This window comes from Rhea americana, unplaced genomic scaffold (assembly GCF_003343005.1).
Source record: "Rhea americana isolate MKP2758 unplaced genomic scaffold, rheAme1 scaffold_2, whole genome shotgun sequence".
In the NCBI taxonomy this organism is placed as follows: Eukaryota; Metazoa; Chordata; class Aves; order Rheiformes; family Rheidae; genus Rhea; species Rhea americana.
This window is the reverse complement of record NW_028186149.1, coordinates 12,134,246-12,156,888: the sequence shown is the minus strand read 5'-3', so window position 1 is coordinate 12,156,888 and position 22,643 is coordinate 12,134,246. Positions and strand designations below refer to the sequence as shown.

Sequence of the window (22,643 nt, the reverse complement as noted above, 5' to 3'; positions counted from 1 at the left end):
AGGTGCGCCCGCGGCCGGCGGCTGCCGCTGAGGGAGGGCTAAGTGCGCCGCTGGGTTCAGCGGCCGCGTTGCGCGGGCGAAGAGCCCTGAGTTTAAAGCTTGTTTCACGTGTCGCTAAGCGCAGGTTGTAGTCGTGACTGCCGAGTCCTCTTTCTCGGATAAACTCCTGAGCTTTCAAGTGCCTCGCTACAAAATGCCTCCCAAAGAGCAGATAGTGCTTGAAGCTCTTCCTGAGACTTCTCAAATTTATGAACACTTCTTGAAAAGTCAAAACCTTCTGTCCCTGTTCTGGTGGCGAGGTAGAGCACATCCCCAGGTGTTCCTCTGCGTAGGCTGAGCGTGTGCGCTTCGTTAGAGTGCTGCGATGGCGTCTACGCCAACGGTGCTGCTGGAGCCGTAACTGCCTGGGCGCGCGATGCTGCTGCAGATGCCTCCACACCACGAGCTGAGCTTTAAAGCGTGGCTGCAGCTAAGCTCATCCTTAATGATACTTAAATGTGYGCCTCAGAAAAGTGAGGCCATCATGTTAGGAGAGGTATTTTTTGTTCACAAAACCTTTGCTTGCGTCTGTTCTACAAAACATTCTGGAAACTGGTGAGTCTGAACTTAATATTCCATGACTCTGTCTCAGACTCAGGTGTTTTGTTTGGATTGGCTTTAGAACATTAGTTCTATTGGGTATTCATTAGTCTAAATGCTTTGTTTAGTATGTGGTCACCCTTAATAGCACAGAGCTTTTTACTTATTTATTTTTAATCAAAGTTTTTAGTTCTGCAGAATTAATATAGTTTAGTTAGATGTTATTTTGAATCCATTTTAGTAACTGAGAGATTAGAAAATAATTACTGTATTTTTTCTATTGCTGAATGTGTTGCTAAAAATCACTGTAGAGAACTTTTGCCTCTTCTTTATCAGGAGCAAAAATCTTGAAAGCCCGAAGTGATATAGGCATGAATCTCATCTTTTTCACTTTAAATTGAAAAAGTACCTTACCTTCGGAAGAATTTCCTACTACCAGTTTCTACAGAATTAATAAAAGAAGCTAAAAGCATCAGTAAAAGAAAACAAACTAGCCAACAGAGTTACATGATGGTTGTGTAGAAGTGAAAGTATTGTTATTAGTCAGCATGGAGTTTTTAGAATAGCTGTAAGGGCTTAAAAGACAGTTGGGAGGGGGGAAGACATGTTTTGCATGGTATGTATATGAATTTCTAAGGAAGTACTGTTTCTTATAAAGCTTGCTGCTTGATTTAAGATGGGTTATTTCAGATGTACTGTTACTGAAAGTTTAGGGGAGATTTTTTGCTTATATCTTGGAGTGGTCCTTATGTCATACCTCATGCTTTGTATCTGGATCAGTTCCAGTGTAAACTTGTTCTATTTCCCTTTCCCCCYTTTTTTTCTCCCTACTCTAATTATTTTTATTTCATATCACTTCTTATTCACTGTGTCCACAAAAATGCTTCTACCTGCTCAGGAGAAGCTGGTGTAAGAGCTACTATTTTTGGGGGGTATCTGTGCTGGATTGAACTGCATGTGTAACTGCTTCCTTGGACTACTCACAACTATAATAATTATATGCTTTTCTGTCAGGTATGTTTAAAGTTCCAAATTTATATCTCAAATGTCATTAAAACTAGCCCAGTGCAGTGGTTTTTGTTTTGTTTTAATCTGAATAGGGGTACTGTATGGGTGGTCATTTTCTCTAAAACTCTTGTGACTTTTTTCTTTTTTCCTCTCATCTAAAAATCAGCTTTGCATTGTTGTTTTCATGAACGGTTGATATAATTCTATGTAATAAAGATAACCTTTGAGCTTTTCTGTGTTAAAATAGGTTTTCACTTTCTCTTATGGAAGAATGCTACTGTATACCTTTACTGTATTTTGTAAGTTATTTTCCTTGTTATGAGGTAGCTGGTTCTATCAAATCAAATGTGTTTTGCATTCTGGAGTTCAGACTCAGAAATAACTATACACTTTAGACAGATGAGGACAAAAGAAATCAGAATGCATCTGGAAACTTGGACTTGGTGTTTTTAGTTTTGACCTTGAGAGAAAATAGTATTTATAAAAYTCAGAATATTGGGAATGTTTAATGGAACTGGTAGGAGATCAATTTTTGTAGCTATTTCCAGATATGCATGGATCTATCTTAATTGGGGGGGAAGCTTGCTCCTGATCTTTTTCTGAAGTAGGGAAATTTTGACAATTACTGGAAAACAAGGTTAGGAAGACAGGGAGAAGGAAAGTTTTCAGTGYCCTGTTTAGTTGAGAGGCAGAAATATAGATTGAATATAAGGTGCCAACAACAACAGCCTGCTCTGCTTGTTCCTCTTATTTTTACATGCCTAAAATGTGTGGGGATGCTTTAGCCTTAACATTTGAGAGCAGCAAATGTTTAAAACTTCAGTCCTTGAAATAGCTCATTTGTAGCATGTGTGTGCTATGAAGCCTGTTCAGGTTGCTCAGTCTTTGAGCCACCTCTTCCCAGAGGCAGAATGTGGTGTGTTCTGAGAAGTGTGTTAGCAATGGCCTCTGTTTATTCAAGTTTTAGCTCTTTCTTAAAACTAAGCTTGTTATTACTATAACATATGCTATTATTTAAAGCATATATCCTGAGAAATAACTGTTTAAATGTTGTGTTATGATAATCTAATGTAATTATTTTTATCATGTGATCACAGGAAATTTTTTTTGTTTTGTTATGAAAAACTTTACAGACCTTTTATGTTATATTGGAGAACTGAGGTGAAAATGTAATATGAGGAATCTGTCTGCCAAAACATTTTGTTGATTTCTAATTAACATATTATTTATGGCAGAAATATGATGGCCCAGCCAGATTTAGATCTAAAAGAAATGACTCTAAAAGAAGATTTGAAATTTTACTTCATGAACCCATGTGAAAAATACAGAGCAAGACATCAAATACCATGGAAACTGGCTTTGCAGATTTTAAAGATACTTATGGTTACCACACAGGTAATATTTTTCTCTGTTTTTACTCTTAGAAAGTATAGTAATGATACATGAGAGAAATAGTAGTTCTGTGCTCCTGCTACTTGCCATCTCTAGATGTTCTTTACTGACTTCCCTCTTTAGTCTAGAAAGAAAGAATGCTGAAGAGGGGGAGAGTGTGGTGAAAGAATACAATGAACTAAATTATCTAGTCAAATATTTGCCCCAAAATTTCCAGGAGGCTTTCATAATTTAATGTTTTTAAGATAACAGTTTAAAACATAATACTGTTCCCTCCCACTATATCCATGCTATGCTGTGAAATGTTTAGGCTTGCTGTCTCAATACCGCTGTATATTCTGTTTTCTACTATACTTATGGCCCTTTAGGCTAATATATTACTGTTTCACTGAATTGTTTTGTGAAAGTGACAGCATTTGAAATGTAGCTATCAACTCTAAATGTGCAGGTTCAGGTGTGAAAATGCTGCAGTCTGTCTGGTGGCAATAGAGATGACTGGGCTACTTAAGTCAGATGTGCCCGTTGTTTGTATCAGTGATGTATTTCAAACTTTGCAGATATACACGTAAGTAGGGGCAAAGAAGAAGAGAATTTTAACTGTTTATTACAGTGCAGTTGATTGTTTAGCAATCCACTGAGAAATGCTGACAGGAGGAGGGGGGCAGGAAGATGGGACAAACATGTAAGTAGAGAAGGTTGGACCTTTGAAATACAGGATTGAGATCTGGCACTTCGCAAGTACAGCTAAATATACAAATCCTCAAAATGTGCTGAGTTGCAAGATTCAAGGTTTGTATTTGACTTACCTGCCAGAATGAAGTGTTGCATATCCATGTGTTACACTGAATGCTTTTGTTCTTCCGATCCCCCTAGAAAGACATGGCAAGCTCTTTGGTTTTGCTGGCAAAAAGTTCAACCTCTGTTGCTGCGGTAGTGGGGGTCCTAATGCAGCTCTGTGTGCAGGCAAAGGTTGGCATGTAGTGGTCAGTCTGCRTAGACAAGGGTAGCTTAAAATATGCTATTGAATCTAATGCTGGCAGAGTTGCTACCTATAGCACCTTTGCTGCTGAGAATAGGGAGCGTATTGAAGTGTGTGTGCAGGCGAACAGGACACTGCAAATGCAACATAACCCTAGTGGAACAGGTACCTTTACTTTCTGGGTACTGGCGTGAGCTAAGGAAGGGTTGCAATGTCTTATGAGTAGATGTGCTTAAAAAATGGATTATTGCACTTTCTTCTTAGAAAGGCTGACAAGGCAGTAACATTTTGTCTTATTATTCACATGTCTGTTAAAAGGTTCAGTAGTATTCAATATATCCTAGCTGACTGGCTTAACTCTTGGGAAAGTAAAGGAACTCACTCATAACTTTTCTATCTGCTGTTGCAGTCTCTTTGTCCTTGTGTGCAGAGGGGGTGCTCTACTGCTCTGCTTTCTAAGGCCATGAGACTTGCTGGATCCCTTAGGATTTGTTGATGCACTGCAACATTCATCAGCCCTGGCCTTGCTTGGATGCCAGCCAGGTAGCCAGCAGGGAAAGAAAAACATTCTGAAGGAAGATGTGCTGCTGATCTGCAGGATAGAACTTGAACTTAATAGTAAATAGTCAGCTTCTAACAAGCATCTCTATGCTTTAGAATGAAGGCAAGATCATTGAAGGATGATYAGGAACAACTTAAGCTTTCTTCTGGCTGTTCTTGTCTGATAACAGCCTATTAAGCATGACCATTGTTGCAGCTTCTTTGGTCTGGTGTAGCAGTTGGGGYATTTGTGTCTTACTGAAAAGCAGAAGAGGCTCCTGTCCTAGTATGGCGAATGTGTTTTACTCCCAAGCTGTACTGAAATCCCCTAGGGAGTTCCCTGAGAAAAACCGATAGAGCATGTCTTATTTTTCTGCATTGTAGTTTGAAGACCACTGATTTGTAGAGATGCTAATGCTTGCAGATTCATTTGTTGCACTCCTAGGAATTTTGTAGTCACCTGAGGGTATAAATAGTTGATTTAAAAGTTGTATAAAAGAGTGAAAAATCAGTTTTTACTATGAAGATTGTATAGAACCAGGCACACCTGAAATCACCTTCTCTCTGTCCTGACTGCAACCTTGCCATACAACCAAAAAGTCTTGCTATAAATAGTCCCATTTCGTGTATTCTTTCAGCCCAGCCCAGATCTAAGTAATTACTGTCTAGGACAAAAGATGAAGTATTGCAGTGAAAGGGACAAATAGGAACATGTTTCTGAATTTCCATTATTTTGAACAAAGGAATTTGAATGGTAGGGGAACCCACTTGTTTGCTTTGGGTGATTTCTGCGATCACAGTTCTCTTGCTGAGTTTCTTACCCTTATTTCTTCCCTGCTTCTGTGAGTTTCTTGTGGGTCTTGGAAACTCCATGCAGTAATGACAGTTTCACATTTGTTCTTAGTAAATAGTTTAAGCCTAGGAAGAAGAGTTAGCTGTTTGGAGTCTGGGATTTCCTTCTGCTACTATGTTTGTCAAGCAACTCGTTGCTTGATTTCCTCTTCTAGACCGTTTATATTCTCTTTGTGGAAAGAGACTGGGAACATCAACACAGGTCGGTTGTGTGCTGCTGCTTCTTATCGCCTCCTTAGCAAGCACTTGGGTCAAACAGATGACAGTTGCTTTGGGGTCCTGCATAGCCTTGCTCTAGCGCTGTGTCATGCTGCGCTGTTAGGTTAGCTCTTTTGCTGTTTGTGTCCTCCACAGTTTTTTGGTGAATTCTGGTTAGAGTTGTTGGTCTGGGATATATGAAAGATAGAAATGATCTAGCTGTCTTAGCAAAACTAAAGAAACAAGCACATTTCTATTTTCTGTTTATTATAGTTGAAAGAAGTGAAACTGTTTCCAAAATGCTGCTGCTTGAACACTTCATTTCTGTTTGTTTTTTTTTTCTCTTGTCAGCTTATCTTTTTTGGTTTGAGTAACCAGTTGGTGGTTTCATTCAAAGAGGAGAACACTGTTGCTTTTAAACACCTTTTCCTGAAAGGGTATTCTGGTGTTGATGAAGATGACTACAGCCGCAGTGTATATACACAGCAGGAAGCTTATGATAGCATTTTTTATGCTATTAATCAGGTAAGTGTGTTTTTTCTGTAATGAAGAACAGCATTAATGCTGAAGCTATAACTAGTAGACTTCTCAGGTTCTATTTTTCTGTCTCCATTTGAATTTTAATCTTGATATTTCATTGAATCTGCTTAGGTGGAGTGTTCAAAAGTTTGTGTGGATGTCTATATTTCTGTATCTTGGAGACAAATCTAACACGATTTTGTTCAATTAGTGCATAGTACTAAAGTCCCAAAAGTTTGCAATTTGGCCATCTTACATGAACTGGTATCTTTGTTTAGGTCTTTCTTCAAAGAGCTATGGTCTTGAATATACCTATGTGTGGTATTCAAAAAATCTGTGCTTACAGCTATACTGAATTGCAGCTTTGTAGTATGTGCCAGAGGCCTTGAAATGGGGAATACAGTACTTCCAGGAATGTAGGGGCACTGGCCCTGGTTATGGATGGTATTTTTAAGAACAGTCCCTTCACAATTGTGGGAGGAGGGGAAAAAGTCTAGCATGAAAATTCAATAAACAGTTCTTATTTAATACTGCTACATTTGAAAATCATGAGCTGAAAGTGTGAGTATTTAAAAAGAGAGAGAGAGAAATATGTCTTGAGAATGATGATCCCTTCCCCCCCCCCCCAATACAGTTCTGGGGAAATGAACAGAAAGTGGCCTTAAGCCACCTTTCATTTTCTCTGACCTTGGGACATCAGCTTTGAGGCTTGGTTTAAAGCTGTTGTGCTAACCATCAACCCTACGCATCTGAGAATTGCTAGGGTGTGAAGCCTAGGCCTCCTTTTCTAGCAGGCACTTGTACAGGGGCTCGTTGCTTCTTAGCCATTTCTTGTAAGCTACAGCAGAACCATCAACAGATCAAACGTGCTGTTTCTGCTGTGCTAGACAAGGCCCATAATCTGACTCCTGGTATGTTCAATGAGTACTGAAGTAATTTTCTTGGTCTTCCCTTGAACTCTCAATGTTGCTGCTTGTTCTGCTATAACTTTTTCTTCTCTTCCTTGCTTTACTTTCATTCTTTTGTAGGCACTAAGACTGAGGTGAAGCCCAGATAGAAGACAGTAGAGAAATAATAGCTTTATATCCTCAAGAATGAGCCAATGTGTGATACAGGCATCAGAAAAAGGTCTCTTCATAAAATGTCTGTATTGTATAAATGTAGACATATACTCTGAGGATTGTAAAACTAGTGTAGTCTGGGTTCTTTGGTATCTTGTGGAAGTTCCTGCAATTTTTAATCACATGTAAGCCTCTTAAACAACAACAATGGAAAAATGGCTTTCAGGTGAACACTGAGGTATGTGGGTTTTTAATCCTTCTAGGATGGTTTGAGCCTTTTTTATTTCAAGATGGGCAGCTAGAATCTGTAGCGTGTTTTTTTTTTTTTTTTAACATGGTTGAAGGGTGCTATATGTAATGGATCACTGGAGTATTTTGATGTTTTGCAGAAAAATGAACAGATTTCTCTACTTGAAGAGTACACAGCTTCTTCCTACTCTTCTCTCTGGTTTAATTTGGAAACTTCTGTTATGAAAAAAGCCATGCAGAGTTGTTATGCTTAAATCCCATTATCTGGCAGAGTATGGAATACCAAGATGTTGCAGAACTTACTCCTACTGGTTGCTCTGTCTTAGGCTGCTTGGAAGTATATAAATGGTGTTTTACTGTTGTATAGTGTGTTATTTGAAAGTGATGTGTGTGTAACTTCAGTCATGTGTTTCTGTCAGGAGGGCAAAGCCTCTAAGGGTAGGTGGATGGAACACCAACTGTGAAATGCAGTGATCTGGTGATGGTCTTAGAGGGATATGTAACTGTGACTAATCATTGCTTCCACACACTTGATGTGCCTTAGTCAGACTTGGCTTCCTTAGTTTATTTTGATTTAAGATCATTTTTTTTTGCAGGGTACTGAGACAATGATTTTCTCTTTGACTATCTAAACTTTTTGCAAGCTCGGCTGTGAAGACTTGAAAGGCAGCATAGTGAGGCAGAGCTTTGGATGGGAATGTGCAGGTTCCCATTACAGCCATTTCTGAACATGGAGTGCGCGGTACTTAACAACTCATGGGTTTTTGTACCATTGTAGGGAGTCTTACGTGAGGGACTGTGGTTAATGTCTGTAGGGAAAAAATACGGTAACAGTGGATGATCATTAATAACCAAATTGATATTTAAGGGAAAGAAGGTCTAATCCGTATCAAAATCAGCTGAACAACAAGTTCAATCAGCTGAACAACAAGCTTGTCTGGCTACCTATGTTTATTAGCATTTCCCAGAACAATAAATACTTCCTGCAGAGATGACCGATGTGTGCTGCCTWGAGCTGGTTTGTCAGATGAGGTAATGATAAAAATTAGTGAATTACCAGATGTTTATGCATTCTTCACTAAAGGACTATTAGTCTACCTGGTTCATCTTGGGCAGTGTTAGTTGGTGTTGAGCTGAGTTAGCAAATTACTGCTTTCATGGTTAGTCATAGATGTGCTTTACTGTTGAGGAGTCAGGAACCCTAAGAGGTCCCATGTCCCTAGCTGTTTGCCTCAGCTATGCAAGTCTGGGAGGTGTGACTCCAAAGACAGATGATACAGCTTGCTTCTACTTGTACTTAAAGTGAAGGCAGTGTCTTCTTCAAAAAAAGCTTTCAGTTTCCTTTGTGCCTGTGTAAAGCAGATGGGTTAAATTGCTTTTGGAGGTTGCCCATGCTCTGTGCATGTTCCATGGCTGCTACTTACAGAGTACATACATGGCTTTGCTGTTTGTAGCCACACAAGGAACAGTTTGCTTTTTGTTGTTAGAGTGGCTTTTGGAGACAAACATTAAAACTGTGATTTAAATTGCTCCTACTTTCAATCGCAACTTTTTCACAGAGCCAGTAATAATTTAGGCAGATTTATCTCCTGCTGTCTGTAAGATGATTGCTTTAGGGGAGAGATTAGTAAGGAAAAGAAGGAGAAATATGAAAACCAATTACTAGTCTCTTCAAGCCTTAATACTGAGTCTGAAAAGTTTTATATAAAACTTTTAAATTTCTTTAGTGTTGTGCTTTTAACTGACCATCCTACTGACATCTGAGTTCAGGATAGAAAAGAGTCTTATGCTGCTTAAGATTTTTTTTTTAAACGTGCTGAATTTTAATTAGAGGATATTTAAGTTTCAAATAGTTAAATATATATGTGTATATATACATATACATACATACATATATATATATAGAAGAGGTATCCATGGAGCGTGTGTGTGGTTGTGGCAATGCTACACTGAAGTCAATACCTGGCATCTAATTTATACTCTTGCTATATGGCACATGTAATTACTTGCAGGTACCCCAGTAGGTATGGGGCTCCTAGTCGCTGTGTAACCAGGATGCCAAGAACTACTAATGCAAATGACCAGCAGCCACCTCAACTTCCATATATATATATCCATATTCAATATGCAGGCTTTATAGGAAAGTAAAGACTTGTTATTTTTGAGTTCTTATGTAAAAGCTACATTAATGTAAGTAAGTTTGTTGAGATTGAAAGTTATTATGTCATATGCAAAAAGACCTAAAATGTAGTGGGACAGGGAATAGGTAGAGAGATTCAGCTCCTCCCTCAAACAGGTATCTCTTTTTAACTTTTAGTTCTGTTCTGTTTTTAAACTAGTACAAACAATTAAAGAACATTTCCCTGGGGACCCTTGGTTATGAACAAGATGAAAATGAAGGATCAGGTTTAAAAATCTGTAAACAGCAGTACAAGAAAGGCACAGCGCTTCCTTCCAATGATACACTGAACATAGATGTTGCTACAGAAACAGGTATGGAACTGTTCTCTGAAAATTTCTTGCCGTGGAGTACTTACTTTGTAATGGTAGATCAGTGTTGTTTTATACTAATAACTTTTGCATGGGAATCACTGGAAAACTAACATGCTTGTTGCTGTTTCCCCTCTTGATTTATAGTATTTACTTAGAAATTATGACTTTGCAGATGCAGCCTTACCAGCACTGAGAATTCTAACTTTAGTGGGTTTCCTTAGCACCTCTCTGAGCAGAGTCCCACCTTCAAACTTTTCAAAAGTTATTACATGCACCTGCTTCTAATCCTACTAGTTGGGCTCTGTGTGAATAGTTTTGTGCAAAAGTAACATTATGCCTTGCTATGAGTTGTACTTGAATCCGAGTATTTCAGTTTTATGATGTTTTCTGTGTGGAATTTTTAAAACTTCAACTTTTCCTCCTCTTGTTTTCTCCTCAGAATGTATCCTTTTAAAGTCACAGGAATTAGCCAATAAGAAGGCTGAACTGAAGTTGAACTCCTCATTTTTTAATCTTGAATTTTACAGGTAAATTTTTGGGGAGGGAAATACATTTTGTGATTTCTTTCTTTTTTTTTTAATCTTTTTTATTGTCCTTTCATATGAATATGCTGAATTATGTTCTGTGTAGTTTCCTTGCCTTACGTATGTTTGTATTTTTGATTGTGTATGTATTTATATGTTTCTTTTAAACATTCAGGCTTATACAAGTTGAAATCTCCTTCAAGCTAAAAGGCATTGCTCTACAAACAATCCATGCCCGCGAGTTACCTGACTGTTATGCATTTCAAAATACTGTAAGTGAATATTGGCTATGTTTTACATTAGGTTTCTAACACTGTATAGTAACAAGGGTCCATAGAAGGTATCCTTATATCTAGACTGCATGGAAAAGCAGTTGGGTATGTCCTGGCCTAGGACGAAGCTGCCTTATGCTTAATCCTCTTTTCCCAAAGGCTGCTGAAGCCTGTAAGAAATGATGTTGCCATGCAGCAGTGTTCTGTAACCTATTCTAGCTGGCAACTTGATAATCTGAGAAGGGTGTAAGTAATTGTTACTCATCTAACAAAGTTAAATTTGAAGTTTAACTTCTTAGAATGTTGCTTTTTAATGCTATACAGTACACTCAAGTATACGTACTCAAGTATACGTACTCAAGTATACGTACTCAAGTATACGTACTCAAGTATACGTACTCAAGTATACGTACACGGTACACTCAAGTGTTCTGTATACGCTGTTCTTCATGGTGACAGTTTTCTTAAAATCCTAATGTGTATTTATGACAAAGTACAGACTAAGATTTGTTTTATGGAATATATTTTGCTGGTCTTGTTTCTGATTTATCTTTATTTCCAGATTACTTTCAATAATAGAGCCCACAGTGGAAAAATCAAAATTTATTTTGATAGTGATACTGATATTCAAGAATGCAAAGACTGGCATGTATCTGGTTCTAGTAAGTACTGTGTGTGCACATGTTTGCATGATGGAAATACTACACATCTCCTTCTGTTTCTCCTGTTCGTAACAGTTGGACTAACAAGATATTGCTAGTCTGTCTTATACACCACCTTAAGGCGAAAATCTTGACTAATGCGACTCATTACATCTATGTAATTAGGAATCAGGAATTACTTCCTTTCTGAAAGGATACTGATGGTGTAAGCATCTCTGTACAACTGTATAAGTCATCTGGCTTTATCTGGAAGGAGGATGAATGTTTCTTCTATAGGTTTTAGTTCTGTTGCTCTGAGATTACTCAAATAATTCAATTTAATACACTAAGAATGATAAATCCCCAACTCAAGCCTCTACAGCCTTCAAAATTATTTCTCTTGGGCTAATTGAAGCCTATTTCTGAGATTAGAGGTTTAGAGATTTTTTTTTTTTTTTTTTTTTTTGCCACTAACTGTCATAATGCATGCAAGCAAAGGGTGACCTCCATCTCAATCCTGTTGTTAAGGCTTTATCTGACAGCTAAGAAGTGGATACTAAAGACTCCTTCAGTGGAGCAGTCACTGTGACTGAGCACTATGCAAGTACTTCTCCCACACACTYTAAAGGAGTGTGACAGAGTAATAGCTTCTTACGAGCTATGCAAGGTATCAGTTAAGAAAAGATGTCAAATGGCCTCCCCTTTGCTTGGACAAAGCCAACTTTGTCTAATAGCAGTGTGTTTTACTGGTGTTGAAGTGAATATCTTACAGTACAAATTAAGTAATCACAAAGTACTGTGGCTTGTGTGTATGTTCAGTAACTTCTTGCAGCTGCCTTTCAATTAACTATTCTTTAGTAGTTTACTTGCATATAATGAGCAGCTGTGAGGGAGAGAGCATGCAACTTCATTATGAAGTTGAGCTGAAGAGGTGTTGTATCAATTAAAAAAATTGGTGTTTGTCTATGTAGTTAAACTATGCTCTGAAACTCATAGGAACAATTGATAAGAGTAAGCTAAAGAAAATAACTGTTTTGAAAAGCTATAATCTTTGGGTTCACATGAGAACCTGTGTGTGAAAAGAGTATGGTACAATTTCTGGCTGCAGGTCAGGAAATAAGAAATGTGGTCTTGTGTGCGTGGAGAGTTGTGTAGTGGTTGTGTATATAATTTTCTGTGTGTGTAGTGGTTGTGTATATAGCTATCTGTGTGTGTGTTTAACTTATCTTGAGAAGAACCAAATCCTGCCTTTCTTTTCTTCCATGCAATTGTAACACTATTGGAGCACAGATGAACAGAGGAGCTTAGTGGAAAAATGAGAAGCTTGCATCAGTGTACTTTAATTTTGAAGAACTTGAAATGTGCATTTCATGTTTGTGGCCYGGTATATGTAGCTCTCCTGGGATATAGTTCTCTGTTCATTTGTGCTGGAGATATACTTGCAGAAAGGCCTATTTATTTATTTTTAATAGCCCATCTGTTTATGGGATTAGGGGTTTAAGTGCAAAATGTATTTTGCACAGGTATCTATGATTATTATAAATCTGTTACCGAAGAGATGTGAAAAGACTAACTCTTTCCTTTCTGTAATGTACAGTTCTCCAGAAAAACACTCAGTATGTTCTGATTTTTGATGGATTTGTCATTATAAGTTGCCTTGCTTCTCTTATCCTCTGCACGCGATCCATTATTCTTGCCTTGAGACTGCAAAAAGTAAGTACAATATACATAGTCTCCATGCTTATTTTGTCTCTGCTATCATGTTTGATAGTAGTTTTGTGAGGTGTTACGTTATGAAGTATCAGTGTATCTGTTGCAGCATCTTGTGCTCTTAGTGTATCTGTGCCTCTGGAAAAGATGTGTAAATGATGTCTGTAAGAAACAGTCACCGATACAATGAATTTTATTTTGGGTCATGTAGTACTGTAATAAGTATTCTGTTGCATATGTCAGGGGTGAAAGTTGGGGGGGATTGACTTAATTTCGTAGGGTATCTTGTGCCCCCCCCCCCCCAAAAAAAAAAAACCCTTCTGAATCTTTGTGCTGCTCTCAGCCAATGTGTTTTACACATTCTACACGTGAATTCTTTCTGCTTTGGCTTCAAAGTAGAACACCCATGCAGGTCATGTTGTGAATTAATGCTTTAATGAGTATTTTCCAAAGCCAACTATAACTTGCAAAACAGACTGTATACTGTGCCTTCTTAAGTCAGACTGTTTTCCTGGTCTTTCTGGAGTTGAAACCATCCTTTTCAGTTCTTTCCTTCTCCTTCCACAGTTCGTGACTACAAACCTCTGTCAGCTTCTCCACTTGTTCTCCTCTGTATACTCTGAGACTAACTCTGGTTTCATCTTGAGCTTATGTAAGCAGACCCAACTCTTCCCATCCAAAGAAAGTGGTGCAGAAACATGAGCTGGCCCTGCACAGGAAGCTTCTGTTCACTTGAGTTGTGCACTGTAAAACTACTGTGCTGGAAGAGTTCCCAGATGTCCAGAGCCTGGCTGATATTTCACACTTTCTCACACCCCAGCCCAGAGTTGTTGCATAATTTAGTACCATTAATTGTGATATGCTTTCTGAGCATGTGGATTAAAGGAATTGGAAAAGAGGGGGCAGGATATGCAACATATGAAAGTGCAGATAGCTGCTTATCTAATCCAATATATCCTCTTTGGAACTTGTAAACAAGACAAAGGTGAATAGGACACAGATCAGCAAAGGTATTGCAAGTTGTTGTCAGGCACTGGGACAGCAGCATTTATTTGTGAGCAGAGAGAACAAGTGAAAGCAGATAGGCAGTACTAGGTGTAGGAAGTGGAATTGCTGGCTCCATTGGAAATGAGCTGTTGACTGATAGTTGTATTTGAATTGAAGTTACTAATTTTCCTTGTTGTTTCACTCATTCAGCTGAGTGGCCGTGTTTTTCGGGGTGGGCAAAAACCTTTTGTGAAGGGGCTTGAAGAGGGGATAACAAGCCATCACAGAGTCACAGAATGGGTAAGGTTAGAAGGGACCTCTGGAGATCTAGTCCAACCTCCCTGCTCAGCAGGGTCACCTAGAGCATGTCAGACAGGGTTGCATCCAGGCGGGCCTTGAAGATCTCCAGAGGAGGAGACTCCACAACCTCTCTGGGCAACCTGTGCCAGTGCTCCGTCACTCTCACAGGGAAGAAATTCCCCCTCACATTCAGGCGGAACTTCCTGTGCTTCAGTTTCTGCCCATTGCCTCTTGTCCTGTCACATGGGGCAACTGAAAAGAGTTTGTCCCCGTCCCCCTGACACCCTCCCTTCAGGTATCAATGTATGCATTGATAAGATCCCCCCTTAGTCTTCTCTTCTCCAGGCTGAAGAGGCCCCGCTCTCGCAGCTGTTCCTCATAGGGTAGATGCTCCAGCCCTCTGATCATCCTCATAGCCCTGTGCTGGACTCTCTGCAGTAGCTCCATGCCTTTCTTGTACTAGTGAGGCTAGAACTGGATGCAGTACTTGAGATAAGACCTGACCAGGGCTTAGTAGACGGGCAGGATCACCTCCCTCCACCTGCTGGCAACACTCTTCCCAATGCACCCCAGGATACCATTGGCCTTCTTGGCCGCGAGAGCACATTGCTGGCTCATGGTCAACTTGTTGTCCACCAGCACTCCCAGGTCCTTCTCTGATGCATGCTTAGGTTATTGGGGGTCAGTTATGAAGTCACTTATTTTGTGAAAAGTTAGTTTTTAATGACCTAAGCCTGTCTTAAAATCTCTTCTTGTATTTTTTTTTCCCTGTTGCTGTTAGTAACAACTTTTTAGGGTAATTCCAGCGAATACTGTGGGAAAAGTGGGCAAGTGAAATTTGAGCATTGCTACAAGACTGGGGCATCTGTGCATATCTTTCATTTAAGGTAACCTGTAACTAAACATCTAAATGCTTCTCAATAGAGATTTGTGAATTTCTTCCTGGAGAAATATAAGCGTCATGTGTGTAACGCTGATCGCCTAGAGTTCATAAATGGATGGTATGTCCTGGTAATTATCAGCGATATGATGACAATAATTGGATCAATCTTAAAAATGGAAATAAAAGCCAAGGTGAGAGTTTAATGTTTCAGATAAAATACTAGTCTTGTTACAACCAGGTGTAACATGCCCTAACTAGAGAAAAGTGAGTGAGCTATATTAGTCACTAGTCACTTTTTTACCTTTGCTAATTATTACTTCTTCCTTCCCCTTGCATGTTGTCCACAATAGTGGAATATAGGCAGTTGGATGAGGTTTTGTGTTGTTTATTCCTGCTTCAGATCTATTACATATGTTGAATAAAACTCTTGTGCTCAGAAAGAAAACAAACCTTAATGCCTCTTTTCTGAGTGTTGATGGATTCTTACAGGAACCAAGGAGGATACATGAGCATCATCCATTAAAACAAATGCTGTGGTGTGCAAGTTAGACTAATTGGTTCTATTCCCCTTTCCCCAAACTCTTTCAGTAGGACCTTGGAAGCCAATTAAGTATCTCATTTCTATAGTGTTAAGCTCCTTAATCTCTGTTTTAGGACTTGTAATTAGATAGTGCTATAGATACTATAGAAAAGATTGTTTCTAATTAAAAGGTTATGTTAATTTATGTTATGTGTACTACTACTTCTTAATTACTTATATATTGCACAAAGAAATCAAGAGTCTTTACCTTAGATAAAATGCAGTGGGGGGAGTGATTTCGGCAGCTTATGAGACTGGAAACATTACTACCATGACTTGCTTTCCTGGCCTGTCCAAACTAAAGGCACAGCAGTGTTAGCTGCTAGTCCTTGACCTTCTGGTCTGTACTTACTGAAATCAGTGTGTTTCATCCAGCTGGAAGCTCTGTGTGTGTGTGTTTAGCAATAGAGCTATGTGTAAATAGTTCATGCATTCGAAAACCTTTGTATTCTGGGAAGAACGGGACAGCTAGTGTGTTGGTGCTGCTTCATATGTACTAATGCTCAAAGGGCAAATGCCTGGAGTGGCCTTCAGATGAAACACTTGGGAATGTCCAGTTGTATGGTGAGGAGGAGGGAGGAAGAGAGCAGAAAATCTTGAACATATCTCATATTTATTGTGACATGCTCTAGCTTTCTGCTGAATCAAAATGTAGGCAGAATTGGTTATAAACTGTGCTGGCAGTGGATTGGTGTTCAGACTTCAAACAGCTGGCAACYTGTTCAAAACTGTTTGTACTGTAGAGAGGGCTGTAGTACTGTCTTTTTAAGTGATCAGTTGTTTTAACAGTGAATGAAAAGTTTGTGGTAGCAAATGTTAACCTTTCTAAATAGAAATTTGGAGATAGTCTAATTTTAAAAGTATATTGTAACCAAAGCAAAGGTTTTGATTCTTCTAAACTTTATGAAATGTTGTTCAAGAATGTCAGCATAGCTGTGCTTCTATATGCAGCACTACTGCTTTTGAGTGATCTCTCTAATTGCAGTTTGTACTGGTCTGTTTTTTGTGATGTAGCAGTGTAGTTTCAATATTAGTCCAGTTCTGTCTGAACTGCTGACGCCTGTATAGCTCTCAAGCTGACATACTTATCACTGTAACTGACCACCTGCTCTTTTTGGATCCCTCAGAATCTCACAAGTTACGATGTCTGCAGCATTTTACTTGGAACATCAACTTTGTTTGTCTGGGTTGGAGTCATCCGATACTTGGGATATTTTCAAACCTACAATGTAAGGCTGGAACTAGATATTCAAGAGTTGCAACACATTTAGATCTGTCATTTGTTCAGTTCTGTTTTAACATACGTGACTTCTTTCCACCCTGACTTACAGGTACTCATCTTAACTATGCAGGCATCACTGCCCAAAGTTCTAAGGTTTTGTTGTTGTGCTGGGATGATTTATCTTGGCTATACTTTCTGTGGTTGGATTGTATTGGGACCTTATCATGAAAAGGTATGTCAGCAGTTATTGCTCCCTTTTTTTGTCTTAACTATGTGTAAATACCTATTTGTGTAAAACTCCTAGTTATTTTAACAGATACAAGTCTTGAATTCATGCTTTTAAAAGCTTCAAAGAAATTGCTTAACTCCTGTCACCTGCTCCTTTTGACAAAGTAACTATATTCTTTCTTTCAATATGTGACTGAAYTCCTTATTCTGCTAAGCTGTAACTACAAACATGAGGTTATGTTTGTAATGAATGTGTGCATGCTTTATTCAGACAGTGTCCACTAGGGGACCAAAGGCACACGGGTGTGTTATCCCTTTYGCCCTCTTCTGGCAGTCCTGGTGCAATTGGGATGTTGATGCATTTGTTACTGTTTCAGGGTATCTCATTGATTTTGTTTTCCAAATGTTTCCTTTGTTATGCAACTGTAACTATCACCTGTTGACCCAAATATGGGTGGATAGGTGACTTTATTAATCTCCAGAAGTATGCCAGCATGTCCTTTTTCCTGTCTGAAACCTGAGTGAAGTACTAAAGTTTTAAGTTCCCAAATGCAAGCTGTAACTCTCAAATTCAAAGCTGAAAATTTTATGTGGATATTTTATGTGGATGCTTTATATGACATTTTGGGGGAAAAGGCAGATTCCTGATCTGGTGAGTTCTAGAATGTATTACTAGTAGAATGAATGTATTACTACTTGTTCTTGATTTCTGATTATACACAGTATATACTATAACAAAGATCCATGCTGCAGTGCTTGTTTCAGCTTCTTGTATGCCCAGAGTTAAGTTTCTGCTGACATAATGCAAGTCTGTCTTTCAAGAAACTTAGCATATATTTTAAGTTGATGACAGTAAGTTTTCCTAGGGGAGTCACTATATGTTGTGGGGTCCTCTGTGATACCAGAGTGTAAATTGCTTCTAACATTCACAGTGTGAATACTGTTCTTAGGACTTTCCAGCAGCAACTACAATAATTATCTGAGTAAATAAAAAATGTAGTCCATGATATCCCTGTCTATGAAAATGATAGCTCTTGCTAAATATCACAGGTCAATGTCAAGGAAAATAACTCAGGGTGTGTTGGGTATGTTTCCTCCCCTCCCCCCCAACACACACACTATGAACACTTTTCCTTCTTTCTGAACTATTCTCCTGTACCCCGCTGGAAGGCAGTGTGGTTCTGTCTGATGCTGAGCCCAGTGCAGAGTTTGCAGTGTGCTCTGCGTGCAGAAGCTGCCCTTATAGCAAATGGTAAGAGCCTTCCCCTACTGCACAGGTAGAGAGGAAGCTGGTCCATTTGCTCAAAAATTCTGAAAGTCTTAATTCAAAAATAGAGAAACATATGTTTTCCCTTCTACTACTACAGATCAGAGAGGGAATGGAAATCCTGCTTTCAGTTTTGTGGCAATAAGAGGATCCTATATATTTCTAATAACACTTTCCTTCCCTTTAACCTGGATATGAGTGACCTTCATGTTCTGATAATTTATATTCAATGTTTTCTAGTTTGAAGATCTGAACACAGTGGCAGAATGTTTGTTTTCTTTGGTCAATGGTGATGATATGTTTGCAACATTTGCTCAAATCCAGCAGAAGAGCATGTTAGTGTGGCTGTTCAGTCGGTTATACCTGTACTCTTTCATCAGTCTGTTTATATACATGATCCTCAGCCTTTTCATTGCACTCATTACAGACTCCTATGACACCATAAAGGTAAATCATTAATCTTCCCATATACTTATTTCTTCTAATCAGTTCTGCATTCATTATTGTTAATTACTCAGCACCCTAATGTCTAGCACTAATTATGATGAATAGTGACACTATTAAAATCTTTCAGCTCAAAATCTGAGGAAGAAACTGGGTGCGGGAAAGGTCACTTGGTAGCCACCCAAGTAACTGTAGCCAATAATTACCTTGGAAAACCATACTTAGTCTGTGTCTCTGTTCTGTATTTCCTACCACTTGACCTGGCTTCAGAAAGGTAGTAGCTAATGAAAACGTAACTACTAGGTAACTGGAGGGTAGGTAAAAGTCGTATTTTAGATGCAGCTGCACAGAGATGGATACATCTTGTTTGGAGTCAATGTGTCTTCTCACAGCACTGGAAGCTGAGGCATGAAGGTTTGTCAGCATCTTGAAGGAGAAACACTTGGCAGGAACGTGGCTCAGGGCAAGCAGATGACTTGACTTGTTTAACTGCCCAGATTTACTTAATGTACCACTGGGAAATGTGTGATTATTAAAGAATTTGTTCCAAAAAGCTACTGCTTTTCATTTTAAAGTAACATCATGCTGTCAGATTCAAATATAAACTGGATGAAAGTAAAACTTTTCCCAGTTTCGGCAGCTCCCTCGGTTCTTGTCCTCCAGTGCTGTTGTCTTTGCGCTCTTGGTAGTGGCAGTATCAGTAGGAAGGTGATGTGGAATTAATGTTCTTTTTGTTCTTGTCCTTTTCTGTCTCTGTGTCAAGTAGACATGCCAGCAGGATAAGGCTGGGGTCTTACATGGACCACAACTTCCAAACCAAGCAAGAATTCTACTTTCTAAGTATCTCAAAATACAACTTACTGTCTGTACTTCTGAGCTTATTGGATGGTCTGAACTGAGGAATATTGTGTTTACCTGTTATTTTGTCCTTTGAAGACTGTGACACGAAGGGGCACCATTTCAGTATGCTGAAATTCCTCAGCATGAAAATGCTAAATATATGCATCAGGGCCTTTGGAACCTAGATTTGGGGTTTCTAGTGAAAGTGAACCCAGCTTGCTCACAGCAATCACATCAGCTAACGCAAATGAGGGAGAATTAACATATGACTTGATCACTTGCCAGGTCTTAGCGACAGTAAACAAAACATAACAGAGAATCTGAACAGTATGAATTTTATATAAATTTCTAATTTATTCCATTCCCCCAACTATACATGTATATGGTGTTTCTAGGCTGAGATTATTGGGGGGGGGGAAGTGGGGATGTTTCTTTCTACAGCAATAGTGAACAAATGAATCAAGTAGTCACTTCAGTTTTGGCTATCGTAGTCTAGAGATATTTGATGGATGGATAGTTTCTTGTGTTGTAAATAAGATGCTTTATTTTTCAGAAATATCAACAAAGTGGATTTCCAGTAACAGATCTACATGAATTTCTAAAAGAGTGTGGCAGCGTTGGTTATAGAAAAGAACAAGCTTCCATGCCATTCATCTGCTGCTGTAGAAGGTTAGTATGGTATGTTTGGTGAGCGTTATTCTCTGAAGTGCATCAGTTAGCTTCTTACTACAACATGCTGTTTCACAAATGTTGAAACACACAATTCTACCTCTGGAATATTTGCACTCTTATTCCTCTTGTGTTTTACTTTAATTAGATCTTTAATATGCTAATGGTGAAGGGGAAATGATTCTGAGTTTAAATGCACACTTCTGAGTGTTCTGCTTATACAAAAAACTACTGTGCGGAAACTGAAGCTGTGGAATATAACTTGAAACTGTCAGGGAGTCAGGAGCAAATTAAGCCTCTGCTGTTTAGGCTTTTATGAGTTTTCTCTTTCCAAATTACTCTTCTACCAGGCTATGGTACTAGCAGACAGCAAGAGAATGTGACTCAGCAAGGGATCTGTAGTTAATCTCAAAGCTATGTCATGTCTGTGAGGCAAGCTCCAAAATAATCTGTCAAAATACTGAGAACACATTTTTAAATATCTGGTTGCCACCCGCTTCAAACCTCTACAGATCCTAGCGATGTCCTGCATAAGCTGGTCTTGATGAGGTGTGCAGACATCTCACCTGGTGCTTACTGGCTTGGAAGTCTATTTTTTGGAATTCTGTTTCTGAGGAAACCTAGCCCACTTTTAAATTCCTGCTAGCATTGAAGATGGGGATCTTGTCACTGTCACTGGGCAGTCTAGTGATAGTCATGCTGAGGCAGAGTGACTGGATGCAGTGTAAAACAGTCAGCTAATGAGAGAAGGAGTAGAGATGAATGTGAACGCTTGTCATTTCTTAACTGGTATAACAAATCGTATTTTAGCAGTAGAAGACTTACCCTACTTGCATTGAGGCTTTTGTGAAATGCAGCTTTCTACTTTTGATGTATGCTGGAGACTGGAAACTTCTAGCCAGAAAGGAGTAAGTGAGATGATGTTGGGTGGATGTCATAGCAGTTGCTGTGGGCACTTGAAAGCTAACTAGTTCATGGGAACTCCAGCCAGGTACACCTTCAGGTTTCATATTCAAGTCAGCCTTGTAGCCAAAGAGATTCTTGTCCGAGTATAATAAATATGCTTGTGTAGCGTGCTGTGGTGTATATCAAGAGTAGAAGTCTGGTAGCTGTTGTGAAAATCTGTTTTTGCTACTGTAATGATTTATGTTCGATTGTCCTAGTGCAAGTGTTGGAAGCTATGTGTTGAAATAGGAAAATACAAAACAAGGATCAAAAAATCAGTGTTGTATAGACAAATATTTCCTATTGTATTTCCTACTGATTGAGAAATTCTGAAATTTTCTTTTACAGACAACAGAGTGATGACAACTTGATACTTATTAATTGATCATGTACTGAAATTCACTACTAAAATATGTAAAGAAAGCATATTTATATGGAGAAGAATAATTCTCCATATAACAATGAAACCAAGTACTGGACCTGCTTCCATGTGAATAGACTAATCTTACTGAATTAAGGTGTTGGGGAAGAAAAGCTGCTAATGTGACATCAGCTGGCTGAACACAGTGAGAACCCAGAAGCTATCTTTGTTTGGAGGAAGGCTGTGAAGAACTTGGTATTCTTGCCCCAAGTTTGGTTACGTCAAAGAAGGCTGATTCTTGAGAAGTATCTGGTGGAGCTCTGGTATTCACCTCTAGGAAAAAGGAAAGTGGTCCTGAACTAACAGTTGTTAATAAGAGAAATATGCGAAAGGACATTTAAATAATTCCACATTTTAAAAAAAAATGAAGTCAAAAGTAGACTCTTACAGCTCTTGGCAAGAAAGGAAGAGTGTTTCACTTCACTTATTGAAGTGATGCATTAGCATTGAGACACTAATTTCTACTTGGCACAATTCATTTCCTTGAAATAAATTTATGTAAAACTAGAGCCACACAAGTGCAAAATAATTGCTGTTCTCCCTTTTGTATATCAGTTTTAACATAAGCTGCTGATAGTTCACAATCTTTACTTTTAATAGCTTTACTAAAAACAAAAGCAATTTTTTTTTAATTTTCTGTTATACATATAACATTCGATGTACAATGCACTCAGATTAAACTTAATACTTTAGCTCTAGGTAAATTTTTTTACTGTTTTGTTGGAAGCTTCCATGGCAGGTATCACATGAAGAATGAGACATGAAAAGATTATTGCTTTTTTAAGTGCCATAATCCCGAGGACAAATCTAGGTAAATCAACTCCACAGCCTTGTTTTTGC

At 38.7% G+C, this 22,643-nt stretch overlaps 1 protein-coding gene across 1 annotated transcript; it reads left to right on the top strand.

Moving 5' to 3' along the window:
* Positions 1 to 2,829: 2,829 nt before the first annotated feature.
* On the top strand, positions 2,830 to 22,339 carry MCOLN2 (mucolipin TRP cation channel 2). Its single transcript, XM_085303720.1, has 13 exons — positions 2,830 to 2,982; positions 5,900 to 6,073; positions 9,717 to 9,870; positions 10,310 to 10,397; positions 10,570 to 10,666; positions 11,229 to 11,328; positions 12,905 to 13,020; positions 15,229 to 15,378; positions 16,895 to 16,996; positions 17,099 to 17,221; positions 18,725 to 18,931; positions 20,322 to 20,437; positions 21,731 to 22,339. Exons 1-13 carry the CDS (start codon positions 2,830 to 2,832, stop codon positions 21,765 to 21,767), a joined length of 1,617 nt encoding a protein of 538 aa, XP_085159846.1. The 3' UTR covers positions 21,768 to 22,339.
* Positions 22,340 to 22,643: the final 304 nt, after the last annotated feature.

Bases quoted from the DNA above. Each gene is read 5' to 3' on its own strand.
- MCOLN2 (XM_085303720.1), top strand. From the start codon at position 2,830: ATGGCCCAGCCAGATTTAGATCTAAAAGAAATGACTCTAAAAGAAGAT. The intron at 10,398-10,569 runs GTAAATTTTTGG...TTAAACATTCAG, and splicing joins TTTAATCTTGAATTTTACAG to GCTTATACAAGTTGAAATCT. The intron at 20,438-21,730 runs GTTAGTATGGTA...TTTCTTTTACAG, and splicing joins TTCATCTGCTGCTGTAGAAG to ACAACAGAGTGATGACAACT.